The sequence below is a fragment of the Alosa pseudoharengus genome, unplaced genomic scaffold, assembly GCF_046254945.1.
Source record: "Alosa pseudoharengus isolate Yale_2024_CS ecotype anadromous, Long Island Sound unplaced genomic scaffold, YU_APseudo_1.1 YU_APseudo_1.1_scf_2, whole genome shotgun sequence".
In the NCBI taxonomy this organism is placed as follows: domain Eukaryota; kingdom Metazoa; phylum Chordata; class Actinopteri; order Clupeiformes; family Clupeidae; genus Alosa; species Alosa pseudoharengus.
Genome location: NW_027468663.1, coordinates 30,128,254 through 30,156,154, shown reverse-complemented (window position 1 = coordinate 30,156,154; position 27,901 = coordinate 30,128,254). Strand labels below are relative to the sequence as shown.

The window sequence follows — 27,901 nt, the reverse complement described above, 5'->3', positions numbered from 1 at the left end:
ATCGCCATTCACAAATCAACAAACTGTCTTTTTATACAAGCAAGTGGCCTTTGTGACATCTTATCACAATACAACACACACCTACCAAAGTTACCATTAAAATGTTGCGTTCCCTTTAAGAAACCCCCACTCTCTCCGCAGCAGAGGGAGTGTGGCTAGAATCCTGGAACAGCGATTGAAAAAAAAAAAATCTACCAGTGGCCTGTTTCAAGTCCCCCCAGTAGAAACTGTGCCTGATTTGTGGCCAATGTTGGAGATGTAAAAAAAGGAGGAAAAAACACTAACCGGGTAGCTATGGAGATAGAACGTTTTGCGGGCTGCTTTCTTTGACATGTGTTGAGTGGGTAAAAGTCTTAAAACAGTGTCCAACATGTACGCCAAAGGTAAAGGAGCAGTCGTCCCCTCCGATAGCCAAGCGAGAGAGAAGTAAGTTTAAGTATATTTGTGCATTGGTAGAGAGACCTAACCTGCTAACATTACCTGGAGACCACGGCTGACACCAATTTCTCCAGTAGCTACATGTGAAGCTGGCTTGCTAACCGTGTTGCCAGCGAACTGTTAACTTTTATGTCTTACAGTGCATTGTGTTTTTGTTGCTTTGTTGAATATTGTTGCATGTTGATTGTACGGACTGTTGCTTGTGGGCTGTTGCGTTTGTGCAGTTTCGCTATTGTTTTGTTTGCTCTTTTCAGGGTGTTGTGTCCTGATTGTCTGACTTTTGTTACCAGTCTTTGCTAACCTACGTTAGCTTCTTGTGTGGCTTGCTAACTCAGCTCTTTATGGAGTTTTGATGCGCCGAGTTAATTGAGCAAATAATTATTTTAATGAAAATACAGTGTTGGTAATATGTAAATGGTTTAGTACAGGAACAGTTCCTCTAACGTTATCAAAAGAGATACCAGATAACTAGTTCGCATGTTTTGCAGTGCACAACACCGTTTTAATAACAATGAACGTCGGATGGAAGTGATGATAACGCTACGGAACGTTATCGTTTTGGGGGAGCTCTGTTGAATTAGTAAGGTTAGCCATGTAGCTAGCCTGCTGAAAGGAAACAATGCATTCATACAGTCAGGTTGAAAGGAAATCTGGATGAGGAAGATGCACGAACGCCAGATTTTTATATCTATTGTATAGGGCACGGAATGATTACCCAGCAGCGTCTGTGTACCCATTGGCTTGAGTTAAAATGGCTGCATTCCAACTCAAATGTAACACATTGTTTCCTGATAAGAGTGTTTGTGTCGCGGATGAAGTGGCCGTGGAACTAGCAAGGGCTAGCTGCGACGAGGTGCATCTACAAACAGTGTTGTTTGCCAGTGTAATCAGCTAGCAGATAACTCCACAAGACCTTGTAAGAGATAGCTGGTGTGCTCTCTCGTCGATATACCCATCTCATGTCTCACCAGTAAGCACTGTATTGAGAAGACTTACCTACTGTTTATACTAGATCAGTTCAACACAATAATTGTCTTTCATGGTTTTGGGCTGGTAGTGCAAAAGTTAATACGCTGCAATGATACCCGAATGTCAGAACAATTCTGTATACAAACCGAACTCGTAGTAAAAACATCACGGCAGATTTCTTGCTTCAAACCGGTTCGCTAACTTGAGAACAGTGGCCAGTGAGTTTATTTACTAAGTTGTTTGCGTTTCCACTTGTGTACATTACATCGATTGCAGTAGTCTGTCCAGCCTGCGTACCAGCTGACTCAACAGCTTAGAAGACTTCGTAAAGTTGGTGTGTGGAGTAGACCCCTCATATGTTTAAAACGAACTTCAGAGTTTGTCAGTATTTGCTCGGAATACTGTGTTGTGCTCGAACCTGGTCCCACTGACCTCTAATAAACTCGGGTTGTCGCCCTATTTATCCAATTGATGAGAAGTTCAAGGCATTAAACTAAACCACTCTTTAGCATGTCGAAATGCCTAACTTGTAACCACCCAAACATATGGTGATTTTAGAGTTGATGAAAGATAAGTTAGGACCTGAAGCTTTCTCTATGAGTGGCACACGTGCACTGGACAACAGTTCTTCCTGTTGCATGCATCTCTCTCTCTCTCTCTCTCTCTCTCTCTTGCAGTCTTTACTTTGGCCCAGTTTATGAAGTTTGAACAGACACTAACGTCAAGGCTCTGTTTAACTTCACACTGATGTGCCTCAACAAAGTGCATAGCACCAGCGCTGATCAAACATTCAAAGGGGGGGGGGGGGGTTCCAGTGTAAACATTCTAACAGCAACGTTTTTCATACGTGGAAAGAACAGTTAGTTGCCTGTAGATGTCAAGTGTGCCACACACACTCTCTGCCGGTCTCGGACTCTTTCTCCCCGTTTCCTCCTTTCCTTCCTCTGTGCCATCCGTGTGCAGTGTGGCCCCCCACTGGCCCTTGCCTGTGCTGTAGGCATGAATAATAGAGAGCAGGGGTGAGGACATGATTGGCGCTTATGTGGCCTGGCTTCATTCAAGTTTAAAGATGGGGTTTTGTCTGCGAGCCCGAGGCGAGATGTCAGGTGTACTCCACGCATACATCTGGGAGATCCCTTTGAAAAGAGGAGCTGGAGAGAGAACGAGAGAGCATGAGTGAGGGCCAAGAGATGAGAGAGAACGAGAGAGCATGAGTGAGTGCCAAGAGATGAGAGAGAAAAAGGGGATGAAGGGCTGCAGGAACACACTCTGCCATCCTACATGAACATGACAAAAGAGGTGCATGGTTTTGTCATGAGGAAGACATCCTGTTGTTTAGCTTGATGGGGAATTTAGGACTCTAATTCTCTTTCTGCCTCCCATGTGCAAGGAAAAGTGTTTGAGTCTGTGGAGGGGAATATAAAGTAGTACAAGATCAAGGGGCTGAATCCACCTCAGACTCCAAGACCAGCCTGTCTAAGGTGATGTGCGTGTCCCAGGGGCTTATTGGTCCACAGGAGGTCAGAGGGCTGAACCAACAGGAGATGGCCAGCTGGGCACTTCAGCTTCTTACTCAGGTTAACCATCAGGTCCTTGGCACATCTTGCTGGTTCTGACCGGCCTCAGATGCCCTAGACTCTGGGTCTTGCTTGATGGCTGAATGCCTTGTACCCGGTGTAGTACAGAAAAAAAATCCCATGACGGCTGGCTGGAACTGGAGCTCAGTGCGCTGTTATTTATTTATATATATACACACACGCACAAAACCATCTGCCCCTGGGGGTGTATGTCGTCAAAGGCATCACGCCTGGGTCGTGAGCTCTGGGTGTGGGCACCTTGCTTGGTGTGCTACCCCTTTTGGTGTATTGGTTAGCTAGCATCCCTCCCTCTCTATCACTCTCTCTGTCTCGCAAAGGCACACCACAGACACACGCTTTCAATACTCACTCAACTTTCTCTCATGTGTCTCTCTGTCCCTGTGGTTTGGAGCGGAGAGCGGCAGAAGCAGATGTGCTGGTTGTTGTGGTGCTGGTGGAGTCGTGAGGTGGAGAATGAGAGGGAGGCAGCAACACTCTCTTCCCTTTTTCTCTCTCTGTGTGTGTGTGTGTACGTATGTGTGAGAGAGAAAGGGGCTTGTCCCCTCAGGCATCCCCCTGAGCTAGCCGCCATTCAGGTTTTTAAGATAAAGAGTGATGGTGGTTTAGGGTGGGGGAGACCAGAGATCCAGAGAGACTGTTCTTTTCAGCCTAAACAGGCTTCTCTAAGACATTTGCATATTACAGGGAAGGCACGTGCAGCAGGTATTTGCTTGGGGCCAGAGAGAGAGAGAGAGAGAGAGAGAGACAAACATAGCCAATTTGATACACTGGTTGTGTTTGCAATTCTTTGCGTCTTTTGAGGCAAACTACCCTCCACCGGTTACTCCTTCCAAATGTGTTATTTGCTGTTGTTGATGTTGTTTTTAAGCATGAGTGTCAGAGCCAGGCTTGCTGTTGTTGCGCCACTGACTCCCTCCTTTCTTATTACGAGCAGAGGTGGACTAAGAACTCTTCTGTCTGTTATGTACCCATTAGCTCTCCCCACTTGCTACGTGTGCCTGTGATGACCAAACAAAACAAGCCAAACCGAAAGCTAAGTGGCACCTGACAGACCCCTCAGGGAAGTGAGGCTAGGCAGCCTTCTCTCTTACTGGAGGCTAGACACTTCTGTCAGATTTTCCCACAGGCATGGAGAGCCACACTGTTTACTTCCTTGAGTGTTCAGTTTTGCATGTGAGAAAACCGGCCAGTGCTTCTCTCTCGGCTTAAAAGAACGGTCCCTCCCCTACTGCGGAACCATCAGCTGCATAGATGTAGTATGTACCTGTAATTAAACAAAAAAAAAACCAAAGCATGAATGGCCTAGGTCCTGGGTGTGTTTCTTGTCACGTTCAGCCATAACTAGCTTGGGTGAAGCCAGATGAACCTTGCTCTGCCGGTCCGCCTGGAGGCTGTCCCATTGAAGCCGTTTTCCGAATCACCAAAAAAATCCAGCAACCAGTCACAACTGCTTATCCGACATGGGGCAGACTATGATAGCAGACAGTGGAGTACAGATAGCAGCATTGTGGAACACAACCAATGGCTGCGCTGATGGTGTCTGTGTTATATGAGCGTGTATTTTGTTTGGAATTGAGTAAACGGCATTTAAAACAAGAACAATGTGTGTGCTGTAGTTCTGAAAAGACTGGGTAAGAGTTTAATGTTTAAAGTTTAATTTCATTACTGGTAACAGACCTTGGTAAGTTGGCAAGCCTGCACTTTCCTCCCAGACTCACTGCACAGACTCCCTTGAACGGGCCTCTCCTGGGCTCTGGTCAGTGACTGTTCCTGCTGCTGGACGCCCGGCCAGGCTGACCGGCGTATTGTCCACTGCCCTGCCTGGACCGCCAGCGCAGCTTCAGCCGCCTCTGATTAATCCGTCTCTGATCCTGGATGAGCCACCTGTATCCCCTCTATCCACTCTTTTCTCTCTCCTGTGCACTCCTCTTTTATCTCCCTCTCTTCCTCCCTCACTTCTCTCTCCTTCAAATGTCTGCCCTTTATCTTGGACGTATTAGGTCTTTTTTCCCCTTCGTCTCTCTCTCTCTCTCTCTCTCTCTCTCTCTCTCTCTCTGGTCTTCTCTCCCCCTTCTCTCTCTCTCTTTCTGGTCTTCTCTCCCCCTTCTCTCTCTCTCTCTCTCTCTCTCTCTCTCTCTCTCTCTCTCTCTCTCTCTCTCTCTCTCTCTCTCTCTCTCTCTCTCTCTCTCTCTCTCTCTCTCTCTCTCTCCTGGTCAGTGCGCCTACGCCGCATGCGTAAATGTAAAGACGCCGACTAAGCGTGAATAAAGTGGTGCTTGATTACAATTTTCTCACTGCTCTGGCACAACACAGACAATACAAAAAATGTAATTGATGTGTGTGAGAGGAGGGGGAAAAGGGAGAAACCTTGGCTGTTATTAGCTTACGATTAGTTATTCAGAGGCAAAATATGGACTTCAGGAATTGCACCTCCTTACCTACGTTCAGACTGGTTTATCCTAATGTCTTCATGAAGTGCTACTGGACAAATTTCACTACAATGACGTCTGTGGGTGATTATTGTACCACCTCTCCTGCTTCTCAGTAACAGGTAGGCAAGCTAAACAGCCAATCAGAGCAGCCCTTTTCCTGACGGCTCAGACGCCAATTCAACATGTTGAATGATCAGCCGCAAACAAGCTGATGGAGATCCGCTGGTGTTGACAGTTCTGTACAGTGTGCACCCACACACACCGCACATATTTGAGCCACAAACTCCTGGCCCGGCTAAATCAGACGACAGGGCTTAAAGTTCTCAGGCACTGTGCTGGAATTCAGGCTTGGGACGGGGTTTTAAAGATTTAAACGTGGATCATTAGGCTACATATAATGGCTTCAAATTTCTGATCTGATCTTTGCTTTTAGCCCTGTGACTGTTGCATTGGTCTGTGCTTAACGGGAGCACTGACTTCCTTCCCTCTTGAAGCCCTTGCAATTGAATGAATGTTTTTAAATAATGCATCACGCCAGGTGCCGTTATCCAACGTTGGAGCACGCACAGACCCAACCCCCCCTCTCCTTTTTTTGCTCCACTCTTTCTCCAACTCTCACTCCTCTACTCATTTTAGTCTCTCCTCGTTCCTTCTCCCCTGTCTCACTTTCACGATCTCTCCTCTTTTGCTCATTTCATTCTTTTCATTCTTCCCTTTCTTTGTCTCTCTCCCTACATCTATGCGTACATTCTCTCCCTCCCCTCAGATCACATGGATCCCCTGCCATTACATTTTTATCAGGTCCTGGGATGGAGGGGGGGGGGGGGCATGCGTGCGTGCGTGCGTGCGTGCGTGCGTGCTCGTGCGTGTGTATATGTGTGTGTTTGCGTGCCTCACTGAAGCAAACACACAAGGCAGACGCAGGCAGGGAGCCATTGAGCTGCCCCAGAACCGCTATTGGCTCTAGAGGTCCTAGCCCCTCTCTTAAACTGGTCAGAGGGGAGAAGGGAGGGAAGAAGGGAGTAGCCGTGTGGAAGAGAGGCCTCCACTTCCTCCAGTGTAGTCTTTAGCCACTTATGAGCACGTGGTAATTTTACAGGGGCCGAGGCTCTGATATGACAGCCGGTTTAGACAGCACCGGGGGGGGGGGGCTTACAATGGCGCTTTCTCACTTTCCCCCCCCAGTCAGTCATTCTCTCTCTCTGTCTCTCTCTCTGTCTCTCTCTCTCTGTTTCAGTGGGATTGTTCCTTTTCCCCTGCCTGTGGTGTGAGAAGTGTTGTCATTCTGGTCACTCTCCCGCGACACTGTGTGTGTGTGTGTGTGTGTGTGTGTGTGTGTGTGTGTGGTGGGGGGGGGGGGGGGCCTCTGTGCCCTCCTCCAGCTCGTCTGGCCTCAATGCCCTGTGTGTGTGGGTGATTGACTAAGTGATCACAGAGATGCTCTCCTCCCCCGTTTTATTGCCGCGCAGCTCTGGGCAGCCCTGTTCATCGCTAGCTCAGTGTGTGCCTGCTTACCCACGCTCACACACAGACACACACACACAGATAGACACACAGACCCACTTAACACATGCTGCTTCTCAATCTGTTCAGGGCCACACCGTTTTAAGAATGGAGGGAAAGAGAGAGAGAATATGAGAGAGGGAGAGAAAGAAAGAGAGAAAGCCCATGAATAGATTCATGGGCATCTGTGGGATTCAGCTGCCCATGGATACTGTGCTCTACCGATATGGCGTGTGTTTGGGGTAGAGAGTGCTCCACACTTTTGGCTTTTCCCATGAAGGCCTCCCTATGAAGATACCCTTGTGTTAAACATGCTTTGGGCAACACTGGTTGGGTCCACACACCAGCACATGGAAGGGAGGGAGTGGAACAGCCTAAGCTAGCTTGCTTCATGTTTCAATAGGCATCAAAGAAACGGATAGACTTGTGGAGGATGAGAAGGCAGCATCAACCTAATGAGAAAATGTGCCCAGCAATAAGGTCCACAGCACACATGGAAGGAGGGAGTTGAAATGCTAGTAAGTTGTGTGCATGTGACCTGGAGGAAAATAATGGGATGGTCATCCAGTCCGTGTTCCTGCTGCCTGGCTAGTTGGCTGCCTGGCTGGTAGTAGCCTCACCGTACTGGAGAGGAGGGTTGAATCCAAATCTCTCCCTTCATGAACTCAGAGACTTTGATGGGCGTTCCCGCTAACTTCATGAGGGTTTTAGGGCTGTCCCACTGTGTGATTGTGAAGTGCTTGAGGGCTCGCTCAAAAAACCTTTCTGTGCCCTTTCTGTAAGTCGGCATCTATGTAGACTTTACTCAAGGGAATTACCAACAATTCATAGCATTGTGACACAGGGTTACGTTACCCAAAGGGAGGCTGGAAGCGTGTTTGCGACACGTTTTTGGTGTTTGGTGTAATTTGAGGATCGATCACAGGTGCTGTCCCATTTCTGTTAATAGCATTGAGCCCGTACAGCCTCTCAAACTTGATCACTTATCAACGGATGTCAGTGAAGTCTTTGAGGGTACAGGGCTTAGGGATGAGATATAATGAGAGAGAGCCTAGGTGTCTCCACTGCTGAAGATGATGGGCATGGTCTGATTTGCAGTGGGAAGACAGACAGACAGACAGACAGACAGACAGACAGACAGACAGACAGACAGACAGACAGACAGACAGACAGAGGCCTTCAGATGCAGACGTGCTGAAATGTTCCCAAGAGACACAACAAGCAAACAGACACAAATGCACGTGTTTATGTTTTCACAAAAACATGCAAGTACGCCTAAACACAAACTAAGGACGGAGACACGCGCACGCGTGCGCACACACAAACAAACACACAAACATAAAGACACACACACAGCACGCATCCAGCATACTAAATTGCACGGTGTCTGTCTCTGAAATGGTCCCCATCTCTAGGTGTAATTTGGCCAGGAGAGGCAGAGAGGCTATTTTCTCGCCTAATAGAAGCAGGGAGCTGAGATGGATCTGTGTGTGTGGTGTGTGTGTGTGTGGTGTGTGTGGTATGTGTGTGTTTGAGTTGGGTAATTACGAGTGCAACTAAACAACAGACATTGGGCTATGGGGGACATATCCAGAAAAGGACAAAAATATGAGAAGCATGGTGGTGCTGTTGGGTTGGGATAGCAACTCCAGCCACACTGGCCTGCATCGATTACTGATTTCCCCCCCCCCCCCCTCTTCCATCACACACACACACACACACACACACACACACACACACACACACAGAGGGAGCAAGAGAGAACAGAACATCGGCAGACTAGTGGGGGTTGGGCACTGTGTAGGCGCTAGCTGAGGTGCTTTTGTGTGCAGTAGTGGGACTGATCAGTGGTGATGTTACACCCTGTGGTACTAACAGCCTTCTCTGCATTGATTGTGATGGCTTCCTTGTGGTGTTAAAGGCTCACTATCCAACTTCCATGCAGATAAACCAAGCTTTGTTAAGTGCTCTGTATGGACCTATGGGACAACACACGTCTCTGCAGAGTATGAAGGCTTTACTGCCACATTGGTTGTCAGGAGGATAATTTGTATGTGTGTGTGTGGACCTGGTATATTAGTCTGTGATTTGACTGTAAGGCCTTTTTTGCTTCCCTCAGGTCGCACGCTGACAGCGAAAATTCAGATTCTCCTGCTCTCACCACCGAATCCCACGTTGTTTGCGATTGCTGATGCCACTAACCATGCTCATTTTACAGAGTTAGTTCTGCATTTAAAGACCATCACCACGTTTATATTAACTGTCTTCTCTCTCTCCCTCTGTTTGCTTTTTACAGATTAGCTTTATACGTGTACGAGTATCTACTGCATGTTGGAGCCCAGAAATCAGCACAGACGTTCCTATCTGAGGTAAGAACCCCCCCTCCCCCCCCCACACACACACACGCACAAACACAGCTCCCCTCCACGCCCCCTCTCACGTAGTCCACTGATACGCCTACGCTTCCCGGTGATAAGTGGGTGAATCGGATTACTCCCCCCAGAGTAGTGTGGACTGGCATGGAATTCACATTCTAATCGAGCCCAGAGGTCAAGAACACTTATGTAATTCAGACAGCCCTCTACTCCATGCTTTTTCCCCTCCTCCCCCTGTCCCTGTGTAAATAGCACAGAACTGATATGTAGTTGAACAGATCACTTGTCTTTCATTAAAAAAATGGAAAGAAATAAAGTAAAGGGTGTTGAGTCATGTCAAATTAATTAACAGTTGACCTGTACAACAATTGGCCTCTTGTATCCGCCTAACCGGTCTGAAAAGAAAAGTGCAATATTGTGTTGCAGTGTATGAAAGCACACAGATTATGTGTGTGTATTGTGTTTCACATGGGGAAAAACCCCAAAGGGCTTTATTGTTGTGCATAGTTCTGTTCTGTTCTTTTTCTCTCTCTCTCTCTCTCTCTGTGTCTCTCTGTCTCTCTCTCTCTCTAAGCATAATCGCTAACATTGGAACTGTAGTGGCCTTAGCTCTCTTGTATACATACGTCTCTAAAAGCACTAGCACACAAGCAAGGCCTTCTCTCCGATTTTTATCTTGGCGGCTGGAAACGTGACAGGATGGAGCTGGCTGATAAAGTGTTCTTAACCTCCGGACCGAATTAAATAACTCACTTTCAATAAAAAAAGATGTGAAGAAAAAAAAGCCGTCCTCTTTATTTGGTCAGTGGTACATTTTCTTGGGTAACCATCCGTGTATAATTCTTCTAATAGGTTAATTTCTCGCCCTTGTGTTTCTTAACCCTTGGCGCACGGTTAGTTCAGCTCCCTTTCTGCTGATTCTGTGTACTAGTTTATAAGTCACATATCAGCACCCTTATGACGGGTACAGGTGCCACTATGATGCATTAATTTGGATCGATTATGATGCAAAGCATTTAAACACGATATTAAAATAGTTGCTAACGCAGTGGAGATAGTGTGGCACTGTGGTGATAGTGGTGACACTGTAGTGTCCACAATAAGCTTAAACTGACATTGATACAGACAAGACTGTGAGATCTGGCTATGGCTGTGTTGATGGGGAGTGAGTAGGCACCTCTCCCCGGTCGGCCCCTGTGCTGCTGTGCAGTCCTAGCACTCGTGGCAGGTGTCTGTGGGGATCTGACTGTGCCTTTGTCCCCCTGCAGATCCGATGGGAGAAGAACATCACGCTGGGGGAACCCCCAGGATTCCTGCACTCGTGGTGGTGGTAAGTCTGGCTTTTATGTTATTCTTTTTTACGCTTATGATTACATGCTTGCAATGTCTCTCCACAATTTTCCACACCTCTCGAAATGTGTGTATGTATGTATGTGTATGTGTTTATTTGTTTTATGTGTAAAAGATGAGGTAAATGAGCCGTGTATGTGTGTTCACCAGGCAATCAATATTTCAATGCTCATAATTGGGGTAATCAGACATTTTTATCCTGTTGATAATCAGCCAACTGTGCAAATTCAAGGAGCTCTCTCCTGGCTCTAGTGTGTGTGTGTGTGTGAGAGCTTTTTTATGTATTGAATATGCGTGGCTAATTGTAGGTTCCTCTTCTTCTTTTAAACCTAAATATCCCCGGAGTTAACTTCTCCAGGGCTATGTATAAAAGTATCCCAAAGAGAGCAGCTGTTAGCTTTGGCGCTTAGACGTTAGCTAAGCATTCCAAGCCGTTTGCTTAGTGCTGAGCTGGCTGTCGTAAGTCAGAACTGCATGGTAGCAGTTTGACCCACGCTGCTCGCCAAATCATGAGGTCGCAGCCCCTACTCCCAGGGCATGACTACTGCCTGGGGCACGAAGCCGCCCCCTCCTGCCTCTCACCCCTGCTTGCCACCCCTATGCCCCAAACAAAGGGCCCAGATGGCAAGGGAAAGGACCGCCCCAACCCCCCCCCCCCCCCCTAACACCCCCCCCCCCCCCCCCCAAAAATCAACCTTTGTCTGCCGTCCCTCTGCTTTGTTCCAGCCCAAAGAGCACCAAACGGATTAACCCTTCGCATACCAGCCCCCCTCATCCCCATCCTCCCTCCTTTGTAGTAAATGGCCATATCCCCGCCCACCTCTCACCACCTTCACTTCTAGGTCCCTCCCCACTGTCCCCCTGTACGGATCTGATTGGACAAGGTGCCTGAATGATGGGTCATAAGGACAGCAGGGGGTCAGGGGTGGTCAACAGCCCCTGCGTTTGCGGAGGGTCATTTTTTGGGCTGGTGAAGTAAAAGGACATGGAGGAGGAGGAGGAGGAGGGGAAGAAGTGGTCTTTGGAAGATATGCAGGTGGCAGGGAGGGTGTCTTCAGCTGGCTAATCAATGGATCCCCTGCCGTTACGGTCTTAAGGCTCTAGTCTTGAATCTCCGGCAGGTTCGGATCCGCCATGCGGTTCCTCTGTCATTTTTGTCTCCATTTTGTCCCTTACTTAAATGAATCACTGTGGACATAGTGTTTGGCCACTACCAATTGTCACGCTTCGCATTCAGGGCCTTCCTCTTATGTAAGCTACCCTACGTCATACGGAGTGTTGTTGCCCTGGGCTAATTCGGAGGTTGTGTCTGTTGTGCTTCCATGGATATGTAAACTACTCTCCACAGTATCCTGCTGCTTGATTGGAGTAAGAAAACAATGCCTCTGCTTTAGTCACAGCAGTTTCACACTCCCAAGTCGTAGCTTATTGCCCCCATACTGAGTAGGAGCCTATAGCGGACCCCCTTGAGATGAAAATGAGGTAATCCTTGTAGTTACCCACAATTAGCCTCTGCCAGCCGCATAACATTGAGCTGCACCCAGGCTTTGTATGCAGAAAGATGCTTTTGTGACGTCATTGGATGCAGCTGTATGCGTGTGATGGGTGGGTGAGCCAGAGGTCTGATGAAGAGGTGGGCGTGGGGGGTTGTTGTGTGTCAACAATAGTGGCTGGTTGTAGTTCTGGTTCTATGGTCATCAAAAGACTAGGCTATACCCTGTGATTTGTAGCTCTGGAAGCAGATTTAGATTCAGTGCACAAATCACACACATGAACAATGTGAACCTGTAACTGACTTTGGATGAAAACAGCAGCTGAATGAAGAAATGAAGGAAGGAGGTGTAGGCGCCACAGATTTGTCGGTCAATGGCCTCTCTCCCATCAGAACTGATACAGTGTGTTTCTTCTGTAAACATGAGTGTGCTGCAGATTCACAATCTGTTGGCTGTAATAACTGGACCGTTTTGCTGCCATCATGTTGTGACGTGTCAGTGGTGTTTGGTGAGCATGATTGACGAGAAGCACAGAAACGGATGGTTGCTGATGTGACGTGAGCTGTCGGCGAGATGTGTTTATGTTTCTCTACCTTTCCTGCTTTGTCTGTGTCTTTTCATCTTCCTTGCTGTCGTTTCAATTTTCTCTGTTTTGCCATTAGAAGGTGGCCTTTCCCTTGGTGCAGGTCACGCGTTTACTTTGCCGACAACAACAAAAATATGCCATGATGAATTCTGCCATTGACACACGCACGGACACACACGCGCATACATGCGCACAATAACTCATGAGTTGGCACGGGAACCAGACACCTGTGGCGTGTTTGGCTGCTGATGTGTGTGCTGTTATTGTTGAAGGAGGTGATGTGTCTGGCTGGAAGCTGAGCAGCAGAGCTCTGCTCAGAGTCCTCAGTGTCCCCTCCTTGCCTCTACTGTTACATTATACAGGGGTAAGGGTAAGGGCCAACACTAGATAATAAATTACATAGGATCAGGGCTGTAGAACTCGAGTCTGTTTTTTTATGTTCTAGAACTTGTCTTAAGCAACGTCCACGCGGAAATGACCGTTCTTATCATTTTCACACCTTTCACACAACGACACCGGTAAAAAAAAACAACTTGCGTACACACACAGAGGTGAAACCGACTGAAAGCGCTGTAGTGCATATGCCACGCCAGTCGATGGCGCCGTGACGGTGCAGAGGCTTCACACTAATTCACGAAGAAGAAACGATAACATTCCAAAAGCAGACTGCAGAAAATTCTGTTTTCAATTCAACTTCAAAACTAATAAAGTTAATTTTCAGGCTTTGTGACTGCTGTCTGATTACACTGGGGAAATTAAAATACGTTAGTAACATTTAACATAGCATAAACGGTGTGCTTCCAACCTGGCCACAAAAGGCGAATACTGCGTGCACAGAAATCATGACGGGGAAAAGAAAAACATTTCACTATGACAAACAAATGGTTTGCTTTGTTCTGACAAGCACAGTGTTAGGTCGACTGTTGTGCATAGATATAAATGTCCAGGCTTTTAGGTCAGTGATGCCTTGGCTGGGTATTAGGGGTGGGACTATGTCTTCATCGAAAATGTTTTATAAAAAACCCACTCTGGAAAACGGTTTCAAAAAAGATCGGTTTCAGGCTCCTAAAACGCTTTGGCCCGCGGATGCCAAACCGATAAAAAATGTGTTACCAGTTTTAAAATACAGTTCGCGTGGATGGCCGCTTAGACTCCCTGGTATTTAGACTTGGACTTGTCTTGGGCATTGGTCTCGCCAAATATTCTAGTCCAGTGGCCTTAAATTATTTTTTCTAAATTCCCTCCTCTATAAAAAAACAAAACCATTCAGTGATCATGTTCAGAATTTGTTTTTTATTAGGTCAGAATCCCTCTACAAAGGCTCAGCATTGACATTGGCCATCTATTAACCTGTACACCTGTATAAACTGCAGCTCTGCATTTGATGCTGCATTGGCCTCTCTTTGTTGTTTTAATATCAAACTTATATTAGTCTTTTACCCACCCTCTCTCTTTATCGTTTCTTCTATCTCTCTGACTTCCTCTCCCTCCCTCTCTCTCTGACTCACTCCCTTGGTCACTCACTTTCATAGGGTCTTCTCCTCCATTTATTCTCTCTCTCTGCCCAGCCATCATCATTAAACTGCCTGAATCACTCTTTCTCACACCTTGTGTTCTTCCATGCTGCGTCAGTGGGCGTGTGGTGTGGTGTGGTGTGGTGTGGTGTGGTGTGGTGTGGTGTGGTGGAGGCTCATGCCACTTGCCTTCATTTTATAACCTGCTCCAGAGCAGGACAGAATTGCCCCCGGGCTCTCCTGCCCCCCTCTGCCCCATGCTCTGCTCTCTCTTCCTCTCATCCCCCTCTTTGTATCTCTCTATCTTTGTTGTCTCACCATGTTGTGCCTGTTCCTCATTTCTTCTTCTCCTCCCTCATGTTAAGCCCTGCTCTTTTCATCCATCTCTATGCCTTTTTCTTCTCTGCCTACAATTCTACCTTTCCTTTCTCCCCATCCCTCTTTTTTTTTTCTACATCAGCGGATCCTGGAATGGATCCTGGAGTCCTGAACCATACCAGATCCGATTCAGAGTGCCCCCCCAAACCCTCCCTCTCTCTCTCTCTCTCTCAATCTTTTTTGAGCCTCTCCACTTCTCTTGGTACAAGCATACTGGTATTTCCCCATATCCTGCGTTGTTATTGCTCCTGCGGACGGAGTTTGTTTATTCTGTCGAAGCCCATGTTAAAACTCAGTCTCCGCACCAGCAGGTTTCATAACCCCCGACTTTAAAATGGGTCATCCAAGAACAAGAGGCGGTGAGCCACTGTTTTCATTACAACTTCCTGGGATGAAGTTGAGACCCCCCCCCCCCCCCCCCCCCTTATCCCCCCCCCCCCTGTTTTTACATTCAAACCGTTTGTGTGAATGCACATGTTTGAGAGTCTGTGCGCCACTAAAACTTCACACCATAACTTTGAGAGATGCTCCCAATCCACTTTTACTTTCTCTTTTCTTGCTTTCTTTTTTTTTTTTCAAACACGCTTGAGCTGCGATCCTTCTCTCCTGTCTCAGCTCTGCTAGGGCCCTCTTTCACCAGGTTTTATGGGCTATCCACTAAATCGATAGCCAAGGACCAGGAGCAATCCAATTTGGGCCTGTTAAACAGGTGCTTAGTCTGGCCGCAGTAATTAACGGGCCGTTTGGAGGGAGGCCCCCGTGGCCCCGGGTGCCCACAGGGGCCACACTGGACTTAATTGAGGAAATCCCGGCTTAATTGATCCGCAGCCCTGCCGCCCTGTGCCAAGTGGGCTGGGAATTACTGCAGCGGCGAGAAGGTTTGAAGCTGTCGTTTGATTGGCTGGAGTGGCAGGAAATTGCTTAGTCAGAGGAGGTCAAGGAGGAGTGCTGGGGACTGGGAAGAGGGTCACTATGGCAGGATTGATGATGATGTGTGTATGGCACTATGGCAGGATTGATGATGATGATGATGATGATGATGATGGCGGCGTGTGTGTCTGGCTCATTTGACTTTGAATTGTTTGTGTTTGATGTGAAATTTCTGTGAATAACTGTGTTACTCTATAACCGGCCCTCTCTTCTCTCTGTTGCAGTGTATTCTGGGACTTGTATTGCGCTGCCCCTGACAGACGCGAGACCTGCGAGCATTCCAGCGAGGCCAAGGCCTTCCACGACTATGTGAGTCACCTCCTCCTCATCCTCCGTTTCTCGCTGTGGGTTGCTCGGCTGCTTTTGGGTTTTTGTTGATAGTGGCGGGAGACCAGAGCTCCATTCTCCTGAGGGGAGAAAAGAGGAGGAAACATGATCTCCATTTGATGTGTGTTTTCATGAAGAGCTGATTGAGTCATCATGCTCATCCATGTTCCGTCCCTGCGGTGGGTAGCTGCTTGTGTATTTTTGGATAGGGTAGCAGGTGGGGGGGCCTAGCTTCTCCTCTGGACAGTCTGGAACCCTGTTGTCACCTGTGTTTGTGTGTGTGTGTGAGTGTGTGTGATGAGCTGATAGTGTGACTGGTCAGAGAAGCAGATGTGGGGAAGCATGGGGTGGTGTATGGCTGATCCCTCTTTCAAAAAGGAGAGATGGGGTGTAGTGGTTGGTGTTTGCCATTTTGGGTTGTGTATGGGATACTTGATGGTGTTAACCATGCATGTTAAGTGGATGGGAGTTTGGGGTGGGGATGATGGTATTTGCTGTTTGGTTGGTACAATGGTTTGGGTGTTGGGGGGTGGGTGCTCACCAGGTTTAGAGAGATAGAAGTGAGTTTTTAAGTATGTTTACTTTCCGTATGTGTGTGGCCGTTAACCATGTTTTTTTGAGTTCCCTCTGATGGCGAGGCAGCAGAGCTCTGACATGGCTCAGGCCGCTAAGCCTTTCGCCTGGCGTTAACCCGCGGGCCACGGCCGCCGAGGCCTAATCTGTTTGTTTGGAGCTCTGGACAGAGTGGAGGAGAGGGACACACACACACTTTAGTCTAAGGCCCATCAGATCAGGCACGAAGTGACAGGTGACTAATCTGATGCTTGCTTTTAATTCCTACCAGCAGATTAACAGGTGCAGTGACTGATTACACACACACACACACACACACACACACACACACACACACACACACACACACACACACACACACAAACAGAGAGAGAGAGCTCTTGTTCTTCCTGAGAACAGTGTGTATCTGGCTGTGACGAAAGAGACACTTGAACACCTGAATGATTTTCAGCAGTGATCTACAGCTTGAGCAGGTGTTTTTTTTGGCTCAGTAGGTGCTTTACTTAATGACCAGGCTGTTTATCAGGTCCTTTATCAGGCAGTCACCCACTTCCTGTATCTAGCATGGTATGCTGAGACTTACCAAAATCATGAAGGCGTGTAAGTGCTGTGCACCTCTCCAGAGGACTTTGACAAGATTTGGGAAAGACTTTCGTAGTTAAAAATAGTTCAAGAATCTTTCCCAAATCTTGTCAAAGTCTTCTGATGTATGGGTAGCATAAGCTGAAGGCCATTCAAACCATAGATAGTTGTGAATCAGTCTAACGTCCTTAGTTGAAGCATATGTCCCATGGTGTACCTGTGAAATGTGTTGCCCTTTTTTCAAGCTTGACTCCTTGCTGGTCCTCCTACCACACCACTGCATGTAGGCTCGGTGTGCCGCGTTCCGCGTGCGTTGGTTCTGTTTGCACTCTGCTGATGGCTCCGATGGCTAATGGAAGTATCAGAGTCCCATGTGTAGAAGCGGCAAGAGGCCGTGTTTGACCTGCCTCTTCAAACCCCCAACACTACCCACCCGTGGGGCCCAGACAGCAAAACAGGAAGTGTGTGTGTGAGAAAGAGAAAGGGAATCAGAGGTCTGTTGATCTTGTGCTTGAACAGCAGTATTCAGTGTCTATCTGTGGCAAGGACTTTGCGGCCACTAGCGTGTCCTTGGGACTAATGATTTATGATCACACCTCCTCATTCCCTCCACTACTGAGTGAAGTGCCAGTGCTGAGCGGGTGCTGGGGTGCACTAGGCCAGGGCCAGGGTGGTCTCTGCTCTTACATTGTGTGTCAAGGTGTGTGTGTCAAGGTGTATGTATGTGTGAGTCTGTAAATATACATTCAATGTAGGGGTTCTGTATTCTGTAGCCCAAGTTGTCCCCCCCATACCCCCCCCCCCCCCCCATACACATACACACGCACACGCACACGCACAGACCGTATGGGAGAGCTAAGACAGTGAAGAATCTTTTTCCAGTGCCGAGGAAGATAATGGAATAGAACCCCCTAATCCTCAAATCCCAGGAATGGTTGAAGGCTAATCCGGCGCTTTTTGTGGGATTGCAGCCTTGGCTCGGCTCCCAGCGCTCGGGGACTCGACACCTTTTAATGCCAACGCCATTCGCTCACTCGCTCGCGCTCTGCTTCTCTCGGCTGTGCTGCACAGCCCTCCTCCTCCTCTTCTTCCTCTTCCTCTTCCTCCTCTTCTCTGTCTGATGTTAAAACCGTGTAATGATCATCAGTCATCCTAAGGATTCAACAGGAGAGTCACTTGCAGTCCTAGGGCCCGCCATCGCTTTAGATTAATAGTCGTAAAGTAAATACAGGCTAATATCCACGTGAGGGTGATGGGATGGCTCACGCAGGCCGTAAGTGGCGAACTGCCCTGCGTACTGTATCCCTAGAGTGACCGGAGAGGCTCAGTAGTGAGCGAACAGCAGTGTCTGCTCCATGGTGTAGGCTAGTCTGACCTAGAGACTGGGCATCAGAATGGAAGAGTTGAGAACATAGCTACTGTGTCCACTCCTCCGAGATCATCCAGCAGCACTGCTCAGGCGCTCACGGCGGCCAGGCTACTTTCCCCTCTCCCATCAGCAGGTGCTCTGATCGGAGCAGGAGCTGGTTACCCTTGAGGTGCGGCGGTCAGAGAGCCACTTGGTGGGGTTGGTGGTTTTGGTGGAGGAGTGTGGCCAGATCGGCTTCTGCCAGTAGTACCCCACTGCTGCAACAGTACAAGGCTGGAGCAGCAGGAGAGATGGCTCTGGAGGATGTGGTGGTGTTATGCTTGTTGCTTCTCGAATTCTTGAATGTCTGTCAGCCATTTGTTTACATGCACGCATCTCTCTCTCTCTCTCTCTCTCTCTCTCTCTCTCTCTCTCTCTCTCTCTCTCTCTCTCTCTCTCTCTCTCTCTCTCTCTCTCTTCTGCTCTCCCTCTCCTGCTCTCCCTCTCTCTCTCTCTTCCGCTCTCCCTCTCTTTCTTCCTCCCTACCCCTCTCTCTCTCCCCCTTGCTTGCTGTTACTATTTTCCTCCCTCCTCTTCTTTCTCGCTCTAGCCCTCTCTCACCTCCTCTCCTACATTATTTCTGTCTATTGTCATTCCCCCACCATACTGTATTCCCTCTCTCTCTCTCTCTCTCTCTCATCCCCTCCCTCCCTCCCTTCTTCTCTCTCCCTGGGGAAGATTGATTGGGTAATCTGGCTCTTTACCCATGATGCCCGGTCTGCTGGCTGGCTCGGGGGAAGGAGAGGAGTGAAGTGCGGGCAGCATGACGACGCACTGGAATCATAATAGTGGAGGAAGACATAAACACAGAGAGGAGGGGATGGAGGGAGAGCAAACGAGAGCTGGAGAAAGGGGGGGGGAGAGGGAGTGTGGTGGTGGAGAGAAAACGAGAAGGGGGAGGGAGGGAAAGAGAGGAGGAGAGGAGGGAGGGAAAGAGAGGAAGATGGGAGGAGAGGAGGGAGAGAGAGAAAGAGGAGGAGGAGGAGGGAGGGAGAGGGAGAGGTGGGGTGAGCTAGAGGGGAAAGAGGGAGGTAGAGAGGGGTGGGTGAAAAGGGAGAGCGAGCGGGGGAGATTTATTATGAGGACTGCGTTAAGGATCTGCATAAAGACGCCCTCACAGTCACCTCCACCCCAGCAGCCCTCCCTTATCTTCATTCCTCTCCGCCGCGCTCCCCCTCTTCGCCACCAGCTTCTCTTTCGCTGCTGCACTCTCTGCATCCCTCGCTTTCTGTGCATAATTCCCCCTCATATGAACACTCCCTGCTCTGCGTCCACTCCACCCAGGTGTGTGTGTGTGGCCAGCTTCCCCAGTGGGCTCCAACTGTGGTGGGTTACAGGCTGTTTGTTGTGCCTTGACTGCGTGCCATAGTGTGTGTGTGTGTGTGTGTGTGTGTGTGTGTGTGTGTGTGTGTGTGTGTGTGTGCGAGCATGTGCATGTGTGTGTGAATGGCATGAGTGATGAGAACTGTGTGTTTGTAGTGTGTTGGTGTGTCTTCTCTGTGTGTGTGTGTGTGTGTGTGTGTGTGTGTGTGTGTGTGTGTGTGTGTGCGCGAGAGCATGTGTGTGTGAATGGCATGAGTGATGAGAACTGTGTGTTTGTAGTGTGTTGGTGTGTCTTCTCTGTGTGTGTGTGTGTTTGTCTTTGGCTGTATGTTGCCTTCCAAGCTCCAGCAGTCATGGAGTTAACAGCTCTTTGTGTTTGTTAGTGGCATCCTCCCCGGCAGGCTTCTGGGCATGCTCAGTGGAGGCAGGCGGCCGTGGTTAATATTTGATCCAGGCGCAGTGGAGGAGAGTGGGGGTGGGGAGAGGGATCGAGGACTCTGTGTGTGTGTATGGGGGGGTAGGGGGCCCCAGAGAAGGGGATTGGGAGGGTTTTCACTGGTACTGAAGTTCCTCCTAAACAGGCTTTGTGTGTATCTGTCTGTTCATGCTTGTGTGGTGCTTGATGCCACCACGCATTCCAATGCATTTAGGTCCAGTGAAGAGAGGTGTGTGACTGTGTGGAGCGCATCACTGCATGGCTGTAAAGGAGAGTCGAGATGCTTTTGTGTGTGTTCTTAATACAACACAGACTTTGTTGGGATTTTATTTTCAGATGAATGACCCCAAATTCGTCACAGGGATTGCCTCCCCGCAGCATCTGTCAGTGTGTTGGCGACCATAATGTCAAACACGCGGGGCCTAGCTAAGACGATCTCCAAACAGTGCACACTCCCCCGGTTTAGGCTCCATTTCACTATTCCAACTTCTGGAAGACGGAGGGTGGAATATCCACATGGCCCCTGAAGAAACAGGATTTCCTTACGAGGGGGAGGATGAAGTAAATGCTTATCCCCCACCTCTGCATCAGGCGGTAGTGAAGGTGGTGTTAATGACTTGTTTATGATTAGTTTATGTGTCTGTGAATAGCCAGTGTGTGTGTAGTAGGAGTTTAGTTAGCATAGGCAGCACATAAGTGATGTGTGATGTGATTATGTGTGAGGCCCTTCCTGTGGGTCCTGGATGTGGTTAACTAGAGCAGAGGTGGAGATAATCTAAGCAGGGAGGGGAAGAGCAATAGGCTTACAGCCTCCTGTGTGACACCGCTCACTCTTTCTTTACTTTCTCTCCTCCGCCCTCTGATCTCTCCATTCCTGGCTTCTGACACCGGCTGCATCTCCCACTGAAAAACTCTGAATTCTCAATGTCTTTTACATTATGCCCCTGTTTCATACTTCTCCAGTCAATGCTTTGTCTTATAACCCCCCTCAGCCCACTCCACTGTCTCAATTTCTCTTTCTTTCTCTCTCTCTCTCTCTCTCTCTCTCTCTCTCTCTCTCTCTCTCTCTCTCTCTCTCTCTCTCTCTCTCTCTCTCTCTCTCTCTCTCTCACTCCATCTTCCTCTTCCCATTTGACTTCCCATCCTCCATCTTCCCCTCCATTCTACAAACTTCTACCTCTCTCTCTTCCATGGACCAGTCCCTGTTGCTTTACCCTGAAGTAAAGCACCCCCCCCACCCACTGTGTTTATCTCTCTCTTCTCTCTTTTTTTTTCTCTCTTTCTTTCTGTGCTCCCTTCTTTGTCTACCTCCTCCTCTCCGGGTGCTTGAGCTGTGTTGGCAGGCGCTGTTGGCAGCTCGGGCTCTTGGCATCCTGGGCGTCTGGTGCTGTTGTACGCCCTCGCTTAAGAGGGGGCTTGCCAGTGCCTCGCCAGCCTCAAGTACCAGCTGGGCATGCAGCGAGGGGAAAAAAACAAAAAAAACAGCACCAAAATACATGGCCACCCTCAGAAAGCTTCTTGTATCTGTGTGTCTGGGTTTTGGGGAGGGGGGTATGGGATTTGGTGGGAGTGTGTTTGTGTGTGCATGTTTGGGTCTGAGTGTGTACGTTTCTGTGTGTGTGTGTCTGCACCACTCAACAGGCTGGCTTTGGCTGTGTTTCATCTGCATGCCCCCCTCCCCCGGAATCTCTCCATCGTCTCCTGATGACTTGTTGGTTCTCTCTCCTGCCTCACAGGTTGACATCTCCTCCCAATCACACCTCAAAGACCTCTCCACTCTGACCATAGTTCAGGATAATCTCAGGGTGCTTGTCCAGTCCTAGGGGCCAGGAGCATTTGGTTGACTCGCAGCTTCTCTCCTGAAATGGGCTACATGCTCTTGTTCTTTCATCAATTTAAATGGGGTTTGGGGTCAGATGGTTGCAGTGAGAAGATCTCAGAAGTGTTTAACAGGAGGAAAAACAAAAGAAGGAAGTGGTTTGGAGAGGGAGATGACTGACAGATAAAGAGGCTTGCTGTTCATTGGTTATCGATAATATAAGGTTTCAGTCAGACAAGTAAAGAGAACATGTGGAGAAACATGCATGCTTCAAACATTCTCTCTCTCTCTCTCACACACACACACACACACACACACACACACACACACACACACACACACACACATACACACACACACACACACACACACACACACACACAGCTATACATATGAACTTCATACATTGTCCAACTGGGCATGCTGTTATGGGCCTTGTTGCCCATTACCGGACTCTGCTGCTGCACTCTGGCATCACACACACACACACGACTCACACACACACACACGACTCACACACACACACACGACTCACACACACACACACGACTCACACACACACACACAAACGACTCACACACACAAACGACTCACACACACACACGACTCACACACACACGACTCACACACACAACTCACAACACACACACACACACACACACAACACACTCATTCTGAGGGCTGTATTGTGGCAGTATGCTGTTGGCAGGGCCAGTGTTGAGGGGGAAGTGCACAGCAGCTCACCCGAGTCTCTTTATGTGTGTCTGGGGTGCAGTTCCAGTCAGGAACTCTAATGCTCCGTGATGACTGTTTTTATGTCATCAGCTCCTCATGTCTCTCCCACTCCACTCAACACCAAACACAACACACACTTTCTGCACTTACACGTGTGTTGGTGGGTTGTTGTGTGTGCATCTGTCAGAGTGTGTGTGTGTGTGTGTGTGTGTTCCACCTGCACCTGGTCTTTGATTCTGTGTGTGTGTGGTCGGTCATAGTCCCCAGGTAGACTTGATGTGGTGGCATTTCACGCATCTGGTTGGCAGGGCATCTTCAGCCTCTTTAACCACTAATTTCTGGAATTAAATGAGGTGTTTAGCTCACTACAGAAATACTGACCCAGAAGTGCCTCAAAATGGCGTGTGTGTCTGTCTATACACAGAGAATGTATATTGATTGTGGGCAGAGCTATGTTTGTAGTGTTTATGTACGTGTGTGAGGGAGAGAGAGCAAGACAGAGACTGTTGGACCACACACTGGAGAGCAGAGTGGTGTGGAGGATTCTCATTTACATTCAGCACCACACTGTAGCCTACCTCATCACCGTCTCCTTGACCCTCTGTCCCCTAGCCTGGGGTGTGTGTGTGAGTGTGCGCGTGTGTGTGTGCGTGTGCGCGCAGGAGGAGGGAGCAGGTCTCTGTATGGCACGGCTTGTGAGAAGAGAGCAGGTATTTGACTGTTCAGCAGACGGTGCACATTCTGCTCTCACACGGAAATGCATTCCCATCATTTTTTTCTTCTTGTCTCCGTGTCACATTTTTCATGCCTGTATGAAGTCCCCTACATAGGTCCTCATCACTTTGGGTCACTGGCCACTGCACCCAGGGTGGGTGTTTGTGTGTGTCGGAAGGTGGACATGGGGCGACAGACACCAAGAGGGAAAATTGTCTGGCTGTAGTGCTTTCTGTGATGGAGCTACTGTATGGATTGGGTGCTAAACTGAAATGAATTTGATCAAAGATGTAGGCTAAACAAATGGATTCAAAAATGACTAGTTTGCATTATGTTATTATGTTTATGTTATTGATGCACAGTATGTTTCTGTATGTGATCTAGATATCATAAAACCACCAATTACCGCCCGTTTCGTTCGAAAAATTCTAAAACAACAACCTTACATTTTTCAGTAGCCATAGGTGTGTAGATTTGAACCATGCTCAGAGTTTAGTGCCGGGCTAGTGGATGCTTATTTCCGCCCTTTCCACTGGAGCTCCAAGCGGAGTTCTACACGCAGCCTTACATCGCTGTTTACAGCTCTTCGAGTCACGGTAAAATCGTAGCTCATTTTTGGTACATAGCTAATTTAGATACGCTTATGGTGTGGGTACTTGCGTTTCTTTAGGAATCCGCCATCTTGGTTTGTATAGAAATGAATATTAAGTGACTCATACACGTAAGAGAGCGGAAACAGGGGACGGGCGGTTCTAGGTGGCGTTCCTATATCTGTGTAGATTTTGCCATGTGACTACTGAAGCTGGTGTGGTTGTTAATGCTTCGGTTCTAGGTGGCGTTCCTATATCTGTGTAGATTTTGCCATGTGACTACTGAAGCTGGTGTGGTTGTTAATGCTTCGGTTCTAGGTGGCGTTCCTATATCTGTGTAGATTTTGCCATGTGACTACTGAAGCTGGTGTGGTTGTTAATGCTTCGGTTCTAGGTGGCGTTCCTATATCTGTGTAGATTTTGCCATGTGACTACTGAAGCTGGTGTGGTTGTTAATGCTTCGGTTCTAGGTGGCGTTCCTATATCTGTGTAGATTTTGCCATGTGTCTACTGAAGCTGGTGTGGTTGTTAATGCTTCGGTTCTAGGTGGCGTTCCTATATCTGTGTAGATTTTGCCATGTGACTACTGAAGCTGGTGTGGTTGTTAATGCTTCGGTCAGTAAGTGTTGCTGTTGCCTCAGAGCTGGGTGGAGTCTGAATGTTTTTCTCTGGGATGTAAATGTTATGGATATCTGCTCCCAGTCAGGCTCTCCTCTACCAGACACACACAGTCCCACTCTGCAGCTGCCGTCTGCTGTCTGACCCAGAGGTGTGTGTGTGTGTGTGTGTGTGTGTGTGTGTGTGTGTGTGTGTGTGTGTGTGTGTGTGTGTGTGTGTGTGTGTGTGTGTGTGTGTGTGTGTGTGTGTGTGTGTGTGTGTGTGTGTGTGTGTGTGTGTGTGTGTGTGTGTGTGTGTGTGTGTGTGTGTGTGTGTGTGTGTGTGTGTGTGTGTGTGTGTGTGTGTGTGTGTGTGTGTGTGTGTGTGTGTGTGATAAGAGAGAGTGTATATTTGTGTGTGTGTGTAAGAAATTGTATGTGAAGGAGAGTGAGTATGTGCTTAGCCCTGTGTGTGTGCGTGCGCACGCATGCATATGCATGTGTCCTCAGACAGAATAATTCATGAGCGGCAGTCCCAGCATTACGGGAGTGCTAATAGAACTCGTGTTGGGCCTCATCACACAGCCCCACTCTCATACTGCTGTCACTTTAATCAATGGCACCATTGACGAGGCTAACCTTTGAGCCAGCCCAATACACACAGGCCTCTGCCCCACCACACTTTTTCTCCCCTTGACTGGTGTGTGTGTGTGTGTGTCCGTCCGTGTCCGTGTGTGTGTGTGTGTGTACAGTTCAGGCCCACAAATGGGTGTTGTGTTGGAAAGAAGGCACATCTTCACTGGACACACACTGCCCACATGCATGCACAGCACGCACAAAGGAAAGCACAAACACATAGAGAAGAACATACCCTTCATTTGGTGTCCATGGAAACCCCCTCATGTGCTGTGTTGTGCTGGTGCTCTCTCCCCTTTTTGACCGCGGCATGTGCCCATGGTTCTGTTATCCTGTCGTGAAATTCCTCAGTCCTGGCAAGGCCACACACACACACACACACACACACACACACACACACACACACAGATGTTCATGCCATGCCACAAAGTGAGTCGTGACTGACAGCCCAGATTTATCGTGTTGTGTGTGAGTGAGACGGGGAGGGATAGGCGATATAGAGAGGATAGGCGGTTAAACTGGCCTCTGTTAGGAGTTTGTGTGGCTGGCTTCGCCTCTCCTCACTGTCAACTTTTAAAGCCCCGCAGAGAAGCACAAACTGAAACCGAAAGACGGGAGCCGAAGGCCGCAGCTTCAAGTGGCCCCTCACAGCCCCAGCTCTCACACCAGAACAGAACAGCCCTCTCCAGTCCAGACATCACCTCGGGGCTCTTTCAGCCACAGCCCATTCAGAGCTCCCCGTGGCCTCCCGGTCTTGTGTCATTCACTATCTGAGCCCTGAAAGCACTCCAAAAGGGAGCTGTTTTGGTGGCGGCAGGAGTGTTCAGCAGGCCTTTTTAAGTCGTATCGACCTGAACCATTTAGTTTCCAGGACCACTACAAAAGGTTGCGGTGTTGATCAATTGCCCCTGAATGTGAGCTCCCCCCGTGCGATAGGCCATTGACTGGCAGCAGCCAGCAGTCCGTCCAATCGCTGGTCTTCACTGGAGCTGATTAATTATTCATGGAGCCCGACGGCCTGTCAGAGTTCCTGCTGCCCGCCCGGCAGGGCTGCTGAGCGGGTCGTGCCAAAACACGGACGCCATGCAGAGCCACATGCACCTATCTGACCGCCTGCCTGTTTGGCCAGCCGGACGGGGCAGTAAATCCAGCAGCCTCTGATGTCCAGCTATTGGTCTTCTTATTAGTACACCTACTGGATAGTCATCCCACTGGTCCAGCTGCTACTGATCTACTCAGTAGTAGACTCTACTGCGAGAAGTTCAAACTTTTTTTTTTCAAAAAAAAAACAAACATCTCTCTCTCTCTCTATATATGTATGTATGTATGTATGTATGAATGTATTAATGAATGAATGAATGAATGAATGAATGAATGAATGAATGATTACTTGCATGATTACTTGCCCCTGTGTCAGGTTCCTGTTGGCTTGTTTGCAGTTTGGTACCCTAGTGTGGCAGGCGTGGGATGCTGGTAGTGGAACTGCTTTGGTCAGTGCGGGTGGAGAGCCGGCGAGTATTGTGCTGCGTCCGTGTTATTCATTCATGCTGGAGTAAGGGGGGGGCGGGTGCACTGGGCTGTGCTGGGCTGCACTGGTGTCTGCCTTCTGAACCTGTGCAGAGAAACAGGGAAGTGGCCTTGCTTGACCAGGGCGAGGTGAAGTAGGAGGCAGTGGAGGAGGTGTTCAGCTCGGAGTGGGCTGCTGGGCACCAAACTTTAGCAGGTCAACAAGAAGTGCCTTTGCGCTGTCAATGCAGAAGAACCTTTCCTCCTTTTGTAATGCCTTTTTAGTCACTAAACATCTCCAAATACTATGAATTCAGTGATCAAGTAATGTCCTCTACAGCTTTTTTACTCCCCTGTTTTGTCAGGCTGTCTGTTTGTCTCTCTTGCTGCATCTGTCCATGCCTCTGTCCATGCCTCTGTCCATGCATCTGTCCTGCTCTCTTACCACCTGACCAGCCCACCAGCTGGTTACTTATTTTCTGTAGCTGTATCTGCTGAGAGTGAGGAGTAGAGATGGAGGAAGAGAAAAGAGGGGGGAGGGGGAGAGGAGAGTGTGAGGCAGAGAACAGCTGTGTGTGTGTGTGTGTGTGTGTGTGAGGGAGGGAGAGAGAGGTGAAGGAGGCAGGAGTGAAGGGAAAGAGACAGAGGGAGGGAGAGATTGTCAGAGCTTTGCGAGGCACCACCACATTGCCTGTGTCTCTCTAGGCACAGCAGAGCCTCCTCCTCTCTCTCTCTCTCTCTCTCTCTCTCTCTCTCTCTCTCTCTCTCTCTCTCTCTCTTTTTTTCTCTCACTCTCTCTCTCTCTCACTCTCTCACTCTCTCTCTCAGTGCCTGTGTGCTCAGTGCTCTCACTCTGGCTGGTTCCTTCTCACACACTTATTTGTCCTCTTTCACTTTCACTCTCTCCCTCATTCATCTCTATTTCTCTCCGTCTGTCTGGCTGTTTTGCCTTTTTTGTAACTTAAAAGTAGTCACGGCTGTTCACTGTGTGTGTGTGTGTGTGTGTGTGTGTGTGTGTGTGTGAGAGAGAGTGTGTGAGAGAGCGCGCGCAATTGATGAATTCTTCTACGATCTCAGATTCTCAGATTTT

General features: G+C 48.6%; 1 protein-coding gene across 1 annotated transcript in view; it reads left to right on the top strand.

The window, feature by feature from the left end:
- Window positions 1-222: 222 nt before the first annotated feature.
- The window catches only part of LOC143134242 (single-stranded DNA-binding protein 3), a 49,924-nt gene continuing 22,245 nt past the window's right edge, over window positions 223-27,901 (top strand). The window contains exons 1-4 of the mRNA XM_076294448.1: window positions 223-426; window positions 9,237-9,309; window positions 10,584-10,645; window positions 15,791-15,875. Of these exons, the coding sequence (XP_076150563.1) occupies window positions 371-426; window positions 9,237-9,309; window positions 10,584-10,645; window positions 15,791-15,875 (276 nt within the window). The 5' untranslated portion in view covers window positions 223-370. The remainder of the gene's footprint in view (window positions 427-9,236; window positions 9,310-10,583; window positions 10,646-15,790; window positions 15,876-27,901) is intronic.